A 20023-nucleotide genomic window follows, 5' to 3' on the forward strand; every position below is an offset into this window, starting at 1 on the left:
AGGATCCTGCTGACCGCAAGCAGGAGGTTACCTTGAAGTCCATTTACACACATTCTGGTACTTTACTCAGACCGGCGATTGCGTCGGCCTGGGTTTGTAGCACTGTAGCAGCATGGACAGATTCATTATCAGCGGATATTGAGACCCTAGATAAGGATAACATTTTATTGACCCTAGGTCATATAAAAGATGCTGTCTTGTATATGAGAGATGCTCAAAGAGACATTAGTCTACTGGGTTCCAGAATAAACGCTATGTCTATTTCTGCTAGGCGAGTCTTATGGACCCGGCAGTGGACAGGTGATGCCGACTCGAAGAGGCATATGGAGGTTTTGCCTTACAAGGGTGAGGAATTGTTTGGGGAGGGTCTCTCGGACCTCGTCTCCACAGCTACGGCAGGTAAATCAAATTTTTTGCCTTATGTTCCCTCACAGACTAAGAAAGCGACACATTATCAAATGCAGTCCTTTCGTTCAAATAGAAGCAAAAGAGTACGTGGATCGTCCTTTCTTGCCAGAGGTAAGGGCAGAGGAAAAAAGCTGCACAACACAGCTAGTTCCCAGGAACAGAAGTCCTCCCCGGCCTCTGCAAAATCCACCGCATGACGCTGGGGCTCCGCTGGGGGAGTCCGCCCCAGTGGGGGCACGTCTTCGACTTTTCAGCCACATCTGGGTTCACTCACAGGTGGATCCCTGGGCAATAGAAATTGTTTCTCAGGGATACAAGCTGGAATTCGAAGAGGTGCCTCCTCGCCGGTTTTTCAAATCGGCTCTACCGACTTCTCCCCTAGAAAGGGAGTTAGTTTTAAATGCGATTCGCAAATTATGTCTTCAACAAGTGGTGGTCGAGGTTCCCCTGCTTCAAAGAGGGAAGGGTTACTACTCAACTCTGTTTGTAGTCCCGAAACCGGACGGTTCGGTCAGACCCATTTTGAATTTAAAATCCCTAAACCTATATTTAAATCTGTTCAAGTTCAAGATGGAATCGCTCAGAGCGGTCATCGCCAGCCTAGAAGGGGGGGATTTTATGGTATCTCTGGACATAAAGGATGCATACCTTCATGTTCCCATTTATCCGCCCCACCAGGCGTACGTGAGATTTGCGGTACAGGATTGTCATTACCAATTTCAGACGTTGCCGTTTGGGCTTTCCACGGCCCCGAGGATTTTCACCAAGGTAATGGCGGAAATGATGGTGCTCCTGCGCAAGCCAGGGTGTCACAATTATCCCATACTTGGACGATCTCCTCATAAAAGCGAGATCACGAGAGAAGTTACTGAACAGCGTGTCACTTTCCCTGAGGGTGTTACAGCAACACGGCTGGATTCTCAACATCCCGAAGTCGCAGCTGGTTCCTACGACCTTCTTGGGCATGATTCTGGACACAGACCAGAAAAGGGTTTTTCTTCCGATAGAAAAAGCTCAGGAACTCATGACTCTAGTCAAGAACCTATTGAAACCAAAACAAGTGTCGGTACATCATTGCACTCAAGTCCTGGGAAAGATGGTGGCAACATACGAAGCCATTCCCTTCGGCAGATTCCATGCAAGGACTTTCCAATGGGACCTATTGGACAAGTGGTCTGGGTCACATCTACAAATTCATCAGCGGATCACCCTGTCCCCCAGAGCCAGGGTGTCTCTCCTGTGGCGGCTGCAGAGTGCTCACCTTTTAAAAGGCCGCAGGTTCGGCATTCAGGACTGGATCCTGGTGACCACGGACGCGAGCCTCCGAGGTTGGGGAGCAGTCACACAGGGAAGAAACTTCCAAGGACTTTGGATAAGTCAAGAGACTTGTCTTCACATCAACATCCTGGAACTGAGGGCCATATACAACGCCCTACGTCAAGCGGAGAACTTGCTTCGCGACCAACCAGTTCTGATCCAGTCAGACAACCTCACCGCAGTGGCTCATGTAAACCGCCAAGGCGGTACAAGGAGCAGAGTGGCAATGGCGGAAGCCACCAGGATTCTCCGCTGGGCGGAAAATCATGTAAACGCACTGTCAGCAGTGTTCATTCCGGGAGTGGACAACTGGGAAGCAGACTTCCTCAGCAGACACGACCTGCATCCAGGAGAGTGGGGGCTTCATCAGGAAATCTTCGCACAGGTTGCAAGTCAGTGGGGACTGCCCCAGATAGACATGATGGCGTCCCGCCTCAACAGAAAGCTGCAGAGGTATTGCGCCAGATCAAAAGACCCTCAGGCGGTAGCAGTAGACGCCCTAGTGACACCGTGGGTGTTCCAGTCGGTTTATGTGTTTCCTCCTCTTCCTCTCATACCCAAGGTATTGAGAATAATAAGAAAAAGAGGAGTGAGAACAATTCTCATTGCTCCAGATTGGCCAAGAAGGACCTGGTATCCGGATCTGCTAGAAATGCTCACGGGAGATCCGTGGCCTCTTCCTCTACAACAGGGGCCCTGTCTGTTCCAAGACTTACCGCTGCTGCGTTTGATGGCATGGCGGTTGAACGCCGGATCCTAGCGGCAAAGGGCATCCCGCATGAGGTCATTCCTACTCCGATAAAGGCTAGGAAAGACGTGACGGCGAAGCATTATCACCGGATATGGCGGAAATATGTTTCTTGGTGTGAGGCCAGGAATGCTCCTACGGAAGAATTCCATCTGGGCCGTTTCCTTCACTTCCTACAGACTGGAGTGAATTTGGGCCTAAAATTAGGCTCCATTAAGGTTCAGATTTCGGCCTTATCCATTTTCTTTCAAAAAGAGTTGGCTTCTCTCCCAGCAGTACTTACTTTTGTGAAGGGAGTGCTCCATATTCAGCCTCCTTTTATACCTCCGGTGGCGCCTTGGGACCTTAACGTGGTGTTGAGTTTCCTTAAGTCGCACTGGTTTGAACCACTTCAAACGGTGGAGTTAAAATATCTCACTTGGAAGGTGGTCATGTTATTCGCCTTGGCTTCGGCTATGCGAGTGTCGGAATTGGCGGCTTTGTCTCATAAAAGCCCCTATCTGGTTATCCATAAGGATAGGGCAGAATTGCGGACCCGTCATCAGTTCTTGCCTAAGGTGGTGTCATCTTTTCATATGAACTAGCCCATTGTGGTGCCTGTAGCTACGCGAGACTTGGAGGATTCCGAGTCCCTGGATGTAGTCAGGGCTTTGAAAATTTACGTGGCCAGAACGGCTCGTGTTAGGAAAACAGAGGCTCTGTTTATCCTTTATGCTGCCAACAAGCTTGGTGCTCCTGCGTCTAAGCAGACTATTGCTCGCTGGATCTATAATACGATTCAGCAGGCTTATTCTACGGCTGGATTGCCGTTACCTAAATCGGTCAGAGCCCATTCTACCAGGAAGGTGGGCTCATCTTGGGCAGCTGCCCGAGGGGTCTCGTCACTACAACTATGCCGAGCTGCTACTTGGTCGGGTTCAAACACCTTTGCAAAGTTCTAGAAGTTTGATATCCTGGCTGAGGAGGACCTCCTGTTTGCTCAATCGGTGCTGCAGAGTCATCCGCACTCTCCCGCCCGTTTGGGAGCTTTGGTATAATCCCCATGGTCCTTACGGAGTCCCCAGCATCCTCTAGGACGTAAGAGAAAATAAGATTTTAAACCTACCGGTAAATCTTTTTCTCGTAGTCCATAGAGGATGCTGGGCGCCCTTCCCTAGTGCGGACTACTTCTGCGAGACTTGTATATAGTTTTGCTTACATAAGGGTTATGTTATGGTTTCATCGGTTTTGGACTGATGCTACGTTGTTTTTTTATTACTGTTAACTGTTTAATATATACACAAGTTATACGGTGTGATTGGTGTGGCTGGTATGAATCTTGCCCTTGGATTAACTAAAATCCTTTCCTCGTACTGTCCGTCTCCTCTGGGCACAGTTTCTCTAACTGAGGTCTGGAGTCAATCCACGAGAATCAATCTTCTCCTTGAAGTAGGAAGCAAGATCTTGTGCCTTGATAGTGGCTGGTGGGATAAGTAAGGGAGGATTCAGAAGTGATTTAAATGTATTAAATAGTCGTTTGGGGTTAGAGGCTTGAGCAGAGATAAGCGTTTGGAAATATGTTTGTTTGGGAGTGTCAAGGGCATTTCTATATGAGTGGTAGATAGTCTTATATGTGAGGAAGTCACTTGAAATACAAGATTTACGCCACTGACGTTCAAGTTTGTGAGTTTTTGTAGATGTCTTGTTAATTTAGAGTGCCATGGTTGACATCTAGGCCTACGTGGAGCTGGGAACCACTTCATCAAGGGCTAGTTCTAGAGTCTGGTTCAGGTGTGATACAGCCATCTCAGGAGAGGTGAATGCAGAAATAGGTGAAAGCAATTGTTGGAGTGAGGTGGAAAGTTCTTGAAGATTAATTGTGTTAATATTTCTGCGGGTTTGAGGAGAATTGGAGGACTTCAGCAAAACAGAGTGTGAATTAATAGAGGAGAGCATGCAGGTGATAAGGTTGTGATCTGAGAGGGGGAAAGGAGTGTTAGTGAGTACAGAAACGGAGCATAGTCTGGTGAATTCTAGATCAAGGAAGTGGCCCTCCTGATGAGTAAAAGAGTCAGTCCACTGGGAGAGGCCAAGAGTGGAGGTTAGAGAGAGTAGTTTGGAGGCATGAGCAGCAGATTTTGGACAATCAATAGCAGTTTTAAAAACACCCATGATAATGGTGGAGATGTCAGAGGATAGGAAGTGAGAAATTGTTTGGGATGCCCAGGTGGGCGATGGCTGCAACACGCATTGAGAAAAGAGAGTAAACCCTGATGGAATGTACTTCAAATGATGTAAATGTGAATGATGGAACCTGTTGTAGAACAGTGTATGTGAAACATTGGGAAAGTAATAGTCCAAACCCACCTCCTTTATGGTTACCAGGCCTGGAGGTTTGTGTGAAGTGGAGACCACCATGTGCCAGTACTGCAGGGGAGGCAGTGTCTGATTGTGTGAGCCAGGTTTCTGTTATAGCCAGCAGATTGAAGTTGTTAGATATGAAGATGTCATAGATGGATGTTAATTTGTTACAAATTGAGCGTGCATTCCATAAGGCACATTTTAGTGATCTGGAGGGCGATGGAAGACGTGATGTTTGAGGTTAGCTGGATTTCTATGTTGCTGTGAATCGGGTGAATGTGAGTGATTCGAGTAGTTGGGTCCTGGATTTATTGAAATGTCACCAGCTATCAGAAGCAGAAGAGATAAAATGTGGGTGTCAGAGGCTTGGGAAAGTTTTTTTTTTTTTTTTTTTTATGGTGAGAGGTTGTAAATGTTATGGCAGTGAATATAGGGAAGTAAAAAACTCATGAGTGTTAATAAGAGGGGAGTGAATAATTGAGGGGTCAGCATGTACAGAGGGGTGAGTTGCTGGGAGACTGAATGATGCAGTGGCCTTTATGAATACTCCATGAAGAGCAATGCAGAAAATCAATTGGTGGTACATAGTTCGTTTGGGATTAAACCAAAGTTATCTAGGCTTAGAGTGTAAGGTTTCACTTGTTAAAGTTAAAAGTTGAGGTGCCTATTGACTGGTGGTGTTCCGCTGTATGTTCACTGAGCATGACAGAGCAAAATGACAAACAGGTATGTACAGTCACATGCAAATCACAATATAACTGGTTTTATACACAATTTGATGCATTCCATTCTTAGAGGTCATGAGGATTATAGTTTGAAAGATATATATACATACGCTTAAATGCACAGATGATTTTGAATGAGGATGAAAGGAAGGGTGGTTGTTTTGTTGCAACGTTGGTTGGATGTTTCCGTCTGTTTTCGTCCTGTTGAAGTCCTGGGTAAGTCTATATCGTAATATTTTCTTAACCCTTGTAAAACAGCCCTTCTAATACAACCCTGTTCAGACTAGCATCTTTCCTTAAGAATGGTAAGTATCCATGTGTGTCTGATAATTACAATCAAGGCCTAACACCGCACCCCCATACAGAGCACGCATAAAACTCAACTAAAACAAACACTGAGATAGGTGTTTACCAACTATTTCAAAGTTGAAATAAAGTAACATCCTGGAATACAATATAGCTTATGATATAAAAATTGACAGTGTAGATTACCTATTTTGGATATCGGATTTATCTGTATTTTGGAATAATTGCATACCATAGTGAGATATCATGGCGATGGGACCGAAGTCTAAGCACAGAATGCATTTATGTTTCATATTCACCTTATACACACAGCCTGAAGGTCATTTTAGCCAATATTTTTTTATAACTTTGTGCATTAAACAAAGTGTGTGTACATTCACACAATTCATTTATGTTTCATATACACCTTATACACACAGCCTGAAGGTCATGAAATACAATATTTTTTATAACTTTGTGTATTAAACAAAGTTTGTGTAAATTGAGCCATCAGAAAACAAATGTTTCACTATCTCACTCTCACTCAAAAATTCCGTATTTCGGAATATTTGGAAATGGGATACTCAACCTGTATAATAAAAATATCACTGCAGCATGTGTATTCTAAGCAGACCCAAACTCCAAATGATGAATGTGGATTACCTAATATAATAAAAATATCACTGCAGCATGCATATTCTAAGCAGACCCAAACTCCAAAAGATGAGTGTAGATTACCTGCAAAGAAAGAAGAGCAATCGTCACATTCCAGCACAGCCCTTCAATATATGTCGTAATATTTTCTTAGCCCTGATTTAAAACAACCCTGATTAGCCGCTGTAATTGTAGAGGCTAATGGAATTCCCTCCTATATGGTAAATATTCACTCTGACACACACATCTTTCTTTTTCTTCCAGATCTTAAAACAGTCAGTAAATAAAATGACATTGTTTTTACATCAAATATTAAGTACTCATAAATTGTTTGTACTTCACTGAGCAGCAAGCTGACACAGTTCCCAAAGGTGCTGTGAAAAACTTCAAAGTATTTGGAAGGAATGCATTATGTGGCACCACAGTTGCCCTAATCTTGTGTTTATCACTAAACAGGAATCAGAGAGGAGTTTGCACAAGTGCTGCAGGAGCATAGTATACCTTACACTCGTGTGCCAGTGGAGATAGGACTGAACAGGTGCGACTGGATCCAGGATGAACTAGTTAAGTTTTACAGAGGGGTGGAGGAAGATGCATTAAATACAGTGGAAGTATTCAAAAGCCATGGAATCCGGTGAGTATTCATAAATAAGAAGAACTTGTGTGTTTTAGGGGCATTAGGGGCAGTCTTAAGGATCTTATAATGGTACATACTAGTGTTAGGTTAAAGGGCTGTCTGTGACATGTTGCCCAGTCTTGCATGTTTCTTATAGGGATCACAATGTTGGTGCTCAGCTTTGACATCATAGTCTTGATACAGAAGGCTGCAGAGCAGTATAACAAGACCGCATAACAACTGCCCATGTAAGTCCCAAGGAAAGAAATATTGTCTACAAGATAAGTTGACTCAGAGCTATGGGGACAAAAAGCAGCGCCACATCTGTCCATCCTTTCTGATGTTGTATATTTCTTTGTTGACTATACCAAAGCAGGTTGCATATATACAATATATGTATATATGTATGCTATACTTATGTTTCAAAATGATTCACTTGACCAGAACAAAAAGACTAGAATGCACATACGAAAATGCCCTATGAGCCTGGTCTAATCTGCACTCTACAGCACCTTTTACATTTCTAATTCCCCCTCTGATATAGTGTTTGCTTCTGAGAAGAGCGTATACCCCAATATGATACAAAGAAGATAGCACTACGGGTCCTAAGCACAGAATTGCCATATTATGTAAACAATTAAAACTTTACATTAATCCAATGTTTCATCATACAATTTCATCAGTGTGAATAAAGAAGAGAAATCTACAAAAGATCCAAATAAATAGTAATAGCAATTGTCTCCCTTCGATGCATGAAACAATAGGAACCTTTTATATGCTAATATCCTGTTAGGAAATCAGTTACACAGCTTCTTTGGTTTGATCTTCCGTTTACATACGAATTCTCCGCTGGGTGTTAATAACTGGTAGTTCAAGCTCAAGTTCTTTTGCATCCGCTCAGATATTCGTAATTGTATTTAAAAGCTCTTTAGTTGCCTCGATTGTCCGTTGAAGTAGTTGTTAACATGTTTATTCTTGCGACTTTATCATATTATACCAGCAGAGATGATAACCCTATTATAGGGACCTCTTCTCAAAATACAGTATTGTGATCCGTGTTGGCATGCTTTGATAGAGACACCAAAGTTGACAAAGTTCAGCTGAGTGATGAAACGTGCTGGAATATACCCTACAACTTGCCTATACATAGGAAGTTAGACGGCTTGCATTCAACATGAAGTTCAACTGGTCCCAATGGTATCACCTGAGATTTTCTGTTTGCTGACTGATCCGATAATAGGAGCGTGTTTGTTCGCCATGATTTATTGGGTTTATCAGCAAAAACAATCTTTCATACACACTATACAATAAAACAGACCGAGCACCTGATTATTGGTAAATTGGTCCAGTAATTGTATAGTGTGTACCTAGCTTTCGACGCGCCATGTGACTTTCTCTTTAAATCTGCTATTATATACTACTTCTTCTGCAACTAATCCTAAGGGCCTAATTCACTATGGATCGCTATTGGGGCTGAAATAGCAATTTTCACAAACGTGCTAATGCTAGAAGATCGCATGTGAAGAGCTGCCGAGAAAGGATAAATGACTCCCACCGATATAATCGCAAATCTGCGTATACATTAGCAAACACGCAATGCATACGCAACAAAACAAGCGCAATCAACAGTTGCGGCTGACTCATGCCTACTCAAAATAATTTATTATTTATTACCAGTTATTTATATAGCGCGCACACATTCCACAGCGCTTTACAGAGAATATTTTGCCATTCACATCAGTCCCTGCCCCAGTGGAGTTTACAATTTATATTCCCTACCACATGTACACACACACATTCATGCTGGGGTTAATTTTCTTGGGATCCAGTTAACCTACCAGTGTATTTTTGGATTGTGGGAGGAGATTTGAGTACCCAGAGGAAACCCACAGGGGAGAATGTACAAACTCCACACAGTTGAAGCCATGGTGGGAATCGAACCCATTACCTCAGTGCTGTGAGGCAGTAATGCTAACCATCAGTACTGGGTATGCAGTCGCACCGATGGTGCCATGTTTTTCATCTCAGCGTTCGCAGATGATGTTAGATACACGCCTCAAAAACTGCCATGACACGCCTGCGTTTTCCCAACCACTCCCCACAAACACCATATTACCACCCACGAATGGTCACTTCATGTTAAACAAATTGTGATCGCTTTACACTGAGGCTGCAAACGCAAAGCGATTGCATTTTGACCTTCGCACACGTGCAGTGCATTCGTAGCGCATGTGCACAAATGATAGAGAATCAGGCCCTTAGTACAGTAATAGCAAATTTTGGTATAAAAAGTACACAATCTGGGTAAAAAGGCAAAAGAGCAGACACTGTTGTGCTTAATCTGCTAATTTATGCAAATTCCTTTGAGAAAAAAAAACTAATCTAATGCTTTTTACACAATAAGCAAATTGAAAAGCAAAATTCGGGTAAATGTGCTCACGCACTGTAATTGCTACCTGTGGCAGAGCATGCAAGTCACACCAGACATCTCCCACTATGTGGTGCAAAAAGGATAGCTGTACGAGGACAATAGTAGTCAGACACTTGCTGGGACACATGTCTAATAGTGAGGCATTGGCTCCTAGAGAAATGATCAGCTGTGTTCTCAGGGAGCCTATATTATGCCTTCTCCTAGCAGAGAAAAAAACTCTAAACAGTGTAAATGGACAATATTGCTGGATATATATATCAGAGCCCCCTCCTCCAACCATCATTGGATAATATGATATACAGTTTATGCTTCCTCTACCCTGGATAACAGCGGTACATTCTGTATGCTGTTGGAAATCTAACATGTTAGTATGTGATTGGGGTTCTGTTTGTTTGTCTGTTTGGCGTAATTGGTAATTCATGATTATCTGAGAACCATCTTTTGTTTTTAATATATTTTAAAGATTATAATTTTTATGGGATTGAGTAGATCATTGATCGTGCTGCCCTACCCCTTTGTCTAGTGTATAAATATATAATTTCTAATATGTTTTTCATGTCTTTACTTCACTGATCCAACAGTCATGGTATAGTTATAGCTCAGCTTGCATGACATTGTCTGTGTTAATATCTATTTTATTTATTGCTGATTTGATTTTTAGGTGGCCTGATATATACATTGGTCTAAGTACAATGGGGAAGAACATGACAATAAAGAATCTTCAACAAGCCCTGGACTATAGCATTCTGTCTCTTCACAGCGGCCTTTCCCCACAGAGCTCAATGTACAGTCCAACATCCCATCCCAGCACCAGCCTGAGCATTGAGCTAATGACACACCCTGGCTACCCCAGTGTACCCACAGAAGGAGGCTGTGGAGAAGGACCAGATGACTTTTCTCAGTCATGGGAAAGAGTACACGAAATGAATGTTCTGAAAGACCCCTTGTTACACAGTTATTTCAGTGAAAGAGGGGTACATTTGTGCCCATTTAGAGACCTGTAATTTCAAAGAAAGGGACATCAGGAGGTTTATGGTAATCACTACAATCATCGGCATAAGAGTCACATTTTACTTGATCTGTAATTTATATGGTTTAGGTAGTCTGGTTTTAACAGCTTTATATATCTAGAAATATTTATATGAAGTGTACATAACATCTATTGTCAAAAAAAATATGTAGCTCCTCTGCTGCGAAGTGAAGTGAGGTAAGATACAATGGTTGTCTATGTTCCCTTCATGATCAGGCCCAGGAAGTGACAGCACGAGAGGGTCGAAGCAAATTAACGCCCTTACAGCACCTTAATGTTTTATCCATTCTCAGTTTGCTTGAGGTTATTTTGTGTTATCACTTCGCTCGCCACAGGTTACTATTTCAAATAGTTTGTGATATGGACCCAGGGGGGTAATGGGAAAGGTCCTCTCCACAAAGGGTAACTAGACGCTACCAAGGTAGAATTGACCAAGATAACCTGTCATTGTGTTTGCAAGAGTTAATTGTAGTTTCCAATTTTAATCTCCCTAATCAAACCAGAAAAACCCTCTATTTCTAAATTAATCCATAGTAGAGATGTACGGCGGGCACTTTTCGTGTTTTGTGTTTTGGTTCTAATTCCACTTTCGTGTTTTGGTTTTGGCTTGGTTTTGCCAAAACCACCCTTTCGTGTTTTGGTTTTGGATCTGCATGATTTTTGAAGAAAAACACAAAAACAGCTAAAATCACACAATTTGGGGGTAATTTTGCTCCTATGGTATTATTAACCTCAATAACATTCAATTCCAGTCTATTCTGAACACCTCACAATATTGTTTTTAGGCCTAAAAGTTGCATCGAGGTGGCTGTATGACTAAGCTAAGCGACACAAGTGTGCGGCACAAACACTTGGCCCATCTAGGAGTGGCACTGCAGTGGCAGACAGGATGGCACTGTTCAAAAACTAGTCCCCAAACAGCACATGATGCAAAGAACAAAAAGAGGTGCAATTAGCTAGCTGGATGGCCAAGCTAAGCGACACAAGTGTGCGGCACAAACACCTGGCCCATCTAGGAGTGGCACTGCAGTTACACACAGGATGGCAGATTTAAAAAATAGTCCCCAAAGAGCACATGCTGCAAAGAAGAAAGAGGCGCAATGCGGTAGCTGTATGACTAAGCTAAGCGACACAAGTGTGTTGCACAAACACCTGACCCATCCAGGAGTGGCACTGCATTGTCAGACAGGATGGCACTTAAAAAAACTAGACCCCAAACAGCACATGATGCAAAGAAGAAAAAGAGGTGCAAGATGGAATTGTCCTTGGGCCCTCCCACCCACCCTTATGTTATATAAACAGGACTTGCACACTTTAACAAACCCATCATTTCGGCGACAGGGTCTGCCACATGATTGTTGCTGAAATGACTGGTTTGTTTGGGCCCCCACCAAAAAAGAAGCAGCACAACACAATACTGTAAGAGACTTGTAGTTGTTGTTATTATACGGCAGCAGTGGTCATATAGCAGCAGCGTATATTGTCACTGGAATGACTGATGATGAGACAGGACACTACCACTGGTCTGATGCAGCACAACACAATACTGTAAGAGACTTGTGGTTGTTGTTGTTATTATACGGCAGCAGTGGACATATAGCAGCAGCGTATGTCGTCACTGGAATGACTGATGATGAGACAGGACACTACCACTGGTCTGATGCAGCACAACACAGTCAACAACACTTTATACAGCTAAACTGGCAGGCGAGGACACCAACACTGTGACTGCCTGGACTGATGTACCACAATACACTGTGACTACACTGGACTGCGCAGCACAAGACATATATTGGTAGATGCTCAATTAGCTTAGTGATATCATTCAGGTGCTCAAAAGGGAGGGGTATTTCTAAGCAAGAAAAAAGGCATTTGTTTCCCCCGGGTGGTCTTCAGTATGCCGGCGGTCGGGCTCCCGGCGACCAGCATACCGGCGCCGGGAGCCCGACAGCCGGCATACCGACACTTGTTCTCCCTCGTGGGGGTCCACGACCCCCCTGGAGGGAGAATAAAATAGTGTGGCGCGCATAGCGCGCCACCGTGCCCGTAGCGTGACGAGCCCGTAAGGGGCTCATTTGCGCTCGCCACACTGTCGGTAAGCCGGCGGTCGGGCTCCCGGCACCGGTATGCTGGTCGCCGGGAGCCCGGCCGCCGGCATATCGTAGTGAACCCGTTTCCCCCAGTACCCTGAATGATAACCGTAACCAGATATAAATTCCACATAATAATAGTATTCAGAGATCTTCGTTACACATATTTGCGCAAATGTGTGAATAAGCCCCATAGCCGCATCAAGGCGTCTCTGTATATTTGGGGTCCCTAGCGCTATATCTAGGTGCAGGGTGTGGCACCCCAAAACACCAGCATAAGCCAGAAAGCCCAGCACAAGACTTGCCACCCCCACACAGACACTGAGGACGGAGACACGTCCTCTCACTACACTCTCCGAGACTGGAGTGAAAATGGCCGCGACGTGCGGCTCCTTATATGGAATCCAAATCCCGCGAGAATCCGACAGCGGGATGATGATGTTTTGCCGCGTTCGTGTTTCTGAGTCAGATGGGAAAACCCAAGCCTGACTCAGATCCGGGCTCGGAAGGCAAAGTTCGGTAGGGTTCGGTTCTCTGAGAACCGAACCCGCTCATCTCTAATCCATAGCATACCTTATTCTACATGGATAAACTAATAAATTGTATGCAAGCTTATTAGAATGAACTAATGTAGATTTTTTGAAAAGGCTTCTCAGCCTGAGCTAAATTGCACACGTGTGACACTCTACACAAGTGGCAATCATGACACCACATGTTTTTTCCTTGAATCTGCTAATTCAAAGCAAATTAAAATGCATTTTTTTAATTACTAGTTTAGTGTATGCACTGCTTTTTATAAAGAGACATAGTGAAGGTTGGGGTTATGGAGATGGGAGAAGGATGTGAGGCAGCAAAAGACTATACAGCACGTTTACTAAATTGCTTCTTTGCCAGTAGTTTTGACCTCCACACTGCTGAATATACTCTTCAGTGGTTTGGATAGTCCTCCTCAAACTACTGTGATGCCCTGTCAAAACTGCTGCATCTGGCTAATCAGAAGGTTGTAATCACAGTACACTAATAAGGAGAACAATCATTATGTATTGAATAAGAAGGCAAATAACATTTATAATTCTCTTAGACAAAATTTTGTCCCAATATATTAATAAAATAATAAATGTTTCATTATATTAGTAGAGTAATACTTATAAATGGTTGATGTGTACAAATGTTTTTATGATGGGGAAAACATTTATGATTTTCTGACTATAAAAATACTGGTTTGTTGATACAGGTGTCTCCTTGTGCATGATGATATAATACTTTTTCTACCGGACACTTACTGCACACCCCTCGTATTCATCAAGGATTTTTCTAAACATGCAATCATGAAGGAATACATCAGAAAACTATTTCAAAGAAATCTATAGAAAAACAAAAGGTCAACTGACCAACCTTTTCCTGTGCAGCAGAATTTTGGACAAAGATCAGTAAAAGGGTTTCCAGCAGTGGCGTGCGGTGAGGTCAGTGGCTGGTGAGGCACTACAGCCATATCTGAGTCCGCCAGATCCTGCCGATGACCCCTACCACCGCCGAGCCAATGCCCGCTAGTGCCTCTGAGCCGATGCCCACTGCCACCGGCAATGGCTTACAAACTTGCCCACCATCAACTGACCCAGCCCTCCGCTACTAATTTGCATCTCAGTCTGATACCGCCAATGCCCGCTGCCTGCCTGCTCATCATACTTGTGATATATTGTACATTTTTATAGAAAAAAATTAGTGTTTGGGACTGGGAAGGGAGTGAGAGGAGGACATGAGTGCAATTTTGTTGTCCAGGGCTTCCATTAACTTAATGGAGAAGGGTCTGAATGGGTTAAAAAATGTAAAAAAAAATGCGTGAGGTCCCCCCTCCTAAGTATAACCAGCCTCTGGCTCTTTGAGCCGGACCTGGTTGTTTAAATACTGGGGAAAAATTGGACAGGGGTTCCCCGTATTTGGACAACCAGCACCGGGCTCTTAGTCTGATCCTGGTTCCAAAAATACGGGGGACAAAAGATGTAGGGGTCCCCCGTATTTTTAAAACCAGCACCGGGCTCCACTAGCCAGGGACATAATGCCACGGCCCCCCCGGCTGTAGATCCCTGCGGCCGTGGCATTACCCCCCCAACTAGTCACCCCTGGCCGGGGTTTCCTGGAGGAGTGGGGACCCCTTAAATCAAGGGGTCCCCCCTCCAGGCACCCAAGGGCCAGGGGTGAAGCCCAAGGCAGTCCCCAGCACCCCTGGGCAGTGGGTGCTGGGCTGATAGCCATAAGTGTGTAAAATTTTTTTATTGTTTGTTGTGGAACTACAAGGCCCAGCAAGCCTCCCCCGCTTGCTGGTACTTGGAGAACCTCAAGTACCTGCATGTGGGGAAATAACGGGCCCGCTGGTACCTGTAGTTCTACAACAAAAATGCCCAAATAAAAACAACACACACACCGTGAAAGTAAAAATTTATTAAAACACACACTCACACATACCTACATCCCACGCTGGTCACGTCCACTTGTCCAGTAGAATCCAATAAGGGGACCTGTAAAAATAAGAGAGATTACTTACATACATCCCACGCCGATCATGTCCACTTGTCCAGTAGAATCCAATAGGGCCGGTACCTGTAAAAATGCACATTAAACTTACAAACGAAGTAATCCACAGGAGCAGAGAGAGAGAAATGAATTAATATTGGGGGTAATTCCAAGTTGATCGCAGCAGGAATTCTGTTAGCAATTGGGCAAAACCATGTGCACTGCAGGGGAGGCAGATATAACGTGCATAGAGAGTTAGATTTGGGTGGGGTGTGTTCAATCTGCAATCTAATTTGCAGTGTAAAGATAAAGCAGCCAGTATTTACCCTGCACAGAAATAAAATAACCCACCCGAATCTAACTCTCTGCAAATGTTATATCCCCCCCCCCCCCCCCTCCTGCAGTGCACATGGTTTTGCCCAACTGCTAAAAAATTTCCTGCTGCGATCAACTTGGAATTATGCTCTCGCTGATGCGGGAAGAAGTTAGCACAGACGGGAGAGTGCTGCTGCTGGCTGGGAGGATAGAGCAGGCGCCCCCAGTAGCAGTGCCTGAGTAGTTGTGACCCCTGTAGCTTTGCCCCGAGTAGCTGTGCCCCCAGTAGTTGTGACCCCTGTAATTGTGCCCCTAGTCGCTTTGTCCCCAATAGCTTTGCCCCTTGTAGCAGTGCCCCCAGTAGTTGTGACCCCTCTAGCAGTGCCCCGAGTAGTTGTGCCCCCAGTAGCTGTGCCCCTTGTGGTTGTGCCCCCAGTAGTTGTGACCTCAGTCGCTGTGCCCCCAGTCGCTGTACCCCCTGTAGCTGTGCCCCTTGTAGTTGTGCCCCCAGTTGCTGTGCCCCCTGTAGTTGTACCCCTTGTAGCTTTGCCCCCAATAGCTATGCCCCTTGTAGCAGTACCCCTTGTGGAGGTGCCCCAAAACCCACACACAGACACATAAAACAAAAAAAAACACACACAATACCGCTCCTGCAGCGCTGTCTCTGTCCCCGTCCGCCGGCTCCTCTCTACTGTACTATGGGAGAGACGTCATGATTAATGACGTCTCTCCCATAGTAACGCCGCTCAGACACCAGGGGTCATTTATGACCTCTAGTGTCAGTCAGCGGCGCCGGCTGCAGCGGGCGCCCACACAGCCCACGGCGCCTGCTGCAGCCGGGAAGGGGGCTCGCTATTGATTGGACAGCGGGTCCAGCACTGGATTCGCTGGGCCAATCGCATCTGGGTGAATGACGGGCGTGCATTCATCGGGGCGGAATGCACGCCCCTGTCATTGCGGCACCAGTAAAGGTGCCGCATCCCCATGAATTTTCAATGGGCTTTCGCAGCCCACTGCTGCGCTCCGCCCCCTGCCCGTTCCCCGCTGCCTGGACTATAATGGTAGCAGCGGGAGGCACCTCTCCCGCTGCCTCACATGCAGCCACAGTAACGGGGGAATGGTTAAAATAATAGAAGAAGATATTTATAACAGACTGTGTTTATAAGTATCTTCTTTTTATTATTTTAATCATTATGACAGGGGAGGCACTGCCTCCCCTGACTGCACGTCCCTGGTTTCCAGCTATAAAAGATTAATTGTCTTGAACGTGTATTCCCAAATTTTTTACTAAATATATCCTTTTCTCTTTCTGGCTTCCTTTGGTGTTTAAGTCACCCCCTTATACAGCATAGAGTGTTCATTTTACAAATAGTGACCATTACATTTTTTCAAAGTATTCGCCAGAGGAGTCGTTGCATGCACTCAAGCCACTTGGTGAATCAGCTGGATCAGTCCGAAATAGGTATGTCGTCTACATGCTGGATGAAGGTCTCCACTGCAGCTTCTGTTGACTTAAAATGAATCTCATAGATTCTGCGCTTGATTTGTGGGAACATAAAGTAGTGACAAGGGCCTGGTCTGGTCTGGTCTGTACGGCAGATGACCAATGTCCTGGATGCATTCATCAGCCAGAAAATTCACGACTTTCCTGGACTTGTGGGCAGATGCATTGTCATGATGGAAAAGGGCACCATGAGTGCAAGTTCTTGGATGCCACCTGGAAATGGCTTCCAGCAGGCATTGATTACTGCACCATTCCCCAGTGTACTGCTGCACAAGTAGTACGGTAGCTACATGATCAGTTTTGGTCACAAAAACAGCCATCATCTGCTTGGCCACGCTGCGCTCACGTGGATCTTCTGTGGTGGCATACCTCCAACTGGGGTCCTGGGCTGACTGTTCTTTAGTGTCGAAACTGTATATCCAGGATTGATCAACACTGAAGATCTCCCACAAAGAGTTTGAGTGACTGCCATTAAACCTGGCAAGCATGTTGCTGCACCAAGTCATCTGAGCCACCTTCTACTCTCGATTCAGCTGATGGGGCATCCAGCGTGCAAAAAACCTTGCTCAGGCCAAACTTTTTGTGATGTATCAAGCACATAAATCTCAATGAGATGCTTATCACCTTCTCTAACTGGGCCACAGTAACCCTCGCGTCCACCTTAACTGTGACCCGCACAGCAGCAACGTTGTCCTCTGTGATTTGTGGTCACGGTCGGCCGCAGCGCTCCTAGCCTTTCAGGACCATCTGCCATGCTAAAATTGTGCAGACCACTCAAACATAGTGGCTCGAGTCGGTGCTTGTCTCCCCAATAGCAGTTCGCAGTCTGTCAAAACTATACTACTATCACAGACAACTCTAGTTGTAGAAGATAATGGCTCTCCAGTGGTCTCTGTTAAGCTCCATAACGAGTTTATAATGGAAGTGGACATGCTGACTTCTTCTGTGTGCAGTGTTGCTTTAATATATGGCTCCCTGCCTTGACATTTCACAAGAACTTAAGTCAGAGATTATTTTATTATTTATTTATTACCAGTAATTAATATAGCGCGCACATATTCCGCAGCGCTTTCCAGAGAATATTTGCCCATTCACATCAGTTCCTGCCCCACTGGAGCTTACAATATATATTCCCTACCACATGTACACTTTACAGTTCACAACCAGACCGTAAGATTGTGCCTACTCTACTGATGCACTGCACATTCGGAAACTTATTGCACTTGCTTTTCATGTATGGCCAATAAGTTTACATTTAGTTGGGCTGATCTGAAATGATGGGAATGGTATATGAAGCAGTGAAACAGTGGAGAAGTTGCCCATAGCAACCAATCTTTTCTCCGACAGGGTCCACTGGTTATCCACAGGATAACAATTGCTCAGGCAAATCAGGGGTTTTTTTGGGGGGTTTTTTGGTGCGGCAGGAGCCGGACCATGGTCAGAGCCTAAGCTTCCTTATTTTATTTTTATAGCCTTACTATTTTTTTTATTGATCTTTCTAAACAGCGTCTTATATGTACCTTAGACAGAGTCGCTCCAACAACTCTCCGCTGGGTCGCGACAATGCTTACCCATGAGTACAGTGCTGTTTCGGCGGGCTTCTATGTCATATATACGAACAGGTCCAGCAGACTCATTTCATGTTTGTCTTGCAAAGCTGTGTTATCCTCTCAGGATCTGGTTCAGGATGTTTTGTGTGCAAATTGTTTTAGCTTTCACCGGGGGTTATTGAAAAATACCAGACAGATTCAGGTGCAGATGGATCCACCTTGGGCTATGTTTGCACAGACTTTATCCAATATAGCTGAACGACTAATCCTCCAACTCCTGTACCAGGGATAGGTTACACTATTAACCCTTACATGCAGCTCCCCACCTATGGTGTATCACTTCCAGCAGCAGCTTCTCAAAAGAAACAAGCTGATAAGCCGGTGGTAAGTAAATTTTCACCCTCACAGGCTACACATGATTCAGATGAGGATTCATCGGAAGATGAAAGCTCAATTAATTCTACTTTGGCATACAAAGAGGAGGAGGAAGGTTTCAGCTCAGTGGATATAGCTGAGTTAATTAAAGCAATGAAAGCCATTCGATCCTTAGAGGATTTAGCAGAGCCTGTGTTATAAACCAAGGCACCTGTGTTTAAACGTCCCAAAACAGTTAAGACTGAGTTTCCAGGGTCCGATCAGCTGACGGAAATTATGGAAGAGGCTTGGGCTATGCCCAATAAGAAGTTTAGAATTCTTAAGAAGAGACTTCCGGTGGGTGGGCCATCCAGCATGGCTGCTTTTTAGCTGGGCTCCGGCTTGCAGGTTGGAAATCCTCTAACAGCCCCTGCTATCTGCCCTCTATTCTCCTGAGTGACACTCTACAACAACCCCTACATCATAGGGAACCTGGAGATACCCTGCAAGGGTAGGAGCGTGTTTGTGTGCCCCCGAAGTTTGGCCCTCAAGGAGACGGCCTGCATGACCGCCGGCGTGGGTTCTGGCGCGAAGACTGGAGGCCCGGCAATACCCGTCCCTTGCCGCTCACGCGGGGACATCCCGTTACCTGCAGCCCTTTGGTGGTAGTTCCGCTCTGCTGAGGTACGGAAGCTCCGTGTGCTTCTGGCGGCCCGGAGGCTCCTGCTCCCTGATGCTCGGCTGCCCCTGCTGCCCCTGGTCGCTTGTGAGGAGTCCCGCGGCTGGCTGAGGTGAAGCGCTACGCAGACGGTGACCTCTGGAGCGGTGAACCTGACCCGGCTCCCCCCGGCTTCTGCTCCCAAGGCTGTGCGGCAGTGTCTGGGGACGGGACCGACAAGAAAGACAAGATTTGGATGGCGACGGTGGGGCGCTGTGACGGAGACGGCCCCTGAAGCGGAAGACGCTGGCCTAGCTCCCCCCCTGCTTCTAGGTTTGTGCTGCGGTGTCCGGAGGAGAGTCTGGGAGATGGTGTTCGGCTGCAGTGACGGGCGCTGGCGGAGCGGAGACGGTGGATCCCAGGAGGCACCTTTCAACGCGGGTGAGGTGAGAGCCTGCTGAACCGAGGCTGCCTGATACCTGGGGGG

The 20023-nt window shown here is 45.4% G+C and overlaps 1 protein-coding gene across 2 annotated transcripts in view; it reads left to right on the forward strand.

The window, feature by feature from the left end:
- The window catches only part of YDJC (YdjC chitooligosaccharide deacetylase homolog), a 46756-nt gene extending 32881 nt beyond the window's left edge, over positions 1 to 13875 (forward strand). Inside the window, exons 5-7 of one of the 2 annotated variants that reach the window (XR_010256912.1) lie at positions 6934 to 7111; positions 7251 to 7341; positions 10186 to 10274. Coding sequence is in view for 1 of the 2 variants with exons in the window: in XM_063964787.1 (XP_063820857.1) it covers positions 6934 to 7111; positions 10186 to 10528 (521 nt within the window). In the remaining variant the exon portion in view is untranslated. Of the gene's footprint in view, positions 1 to 6933; positions 7112 to 7250; positions 7342 to 10185 lie in introns of both variants that reach the window. The other variant, XM_063964787.1, reaches the window with a different exon arrangement.
- Positions 13876 to 20023: the final 6148 nt, after the last annotated feature.

The sequence above is a fragment of the Pseudophryne corroboree genome, chromosome 1 (genome assembly GCF_028390025.1).
Source record: "Pseudophryne corroboree isolate aPseCor3 chromosome 1, aPseCor3.hap2, whole genome shotgun sequence".
In the NCBI taxonomy this organism is placed as follows: Eukaryota; Metazoa; Chordata; class Amphibia; order Anura; family Myobatrachidae; genus Pseudophryne; species Pseudophryne corroboree.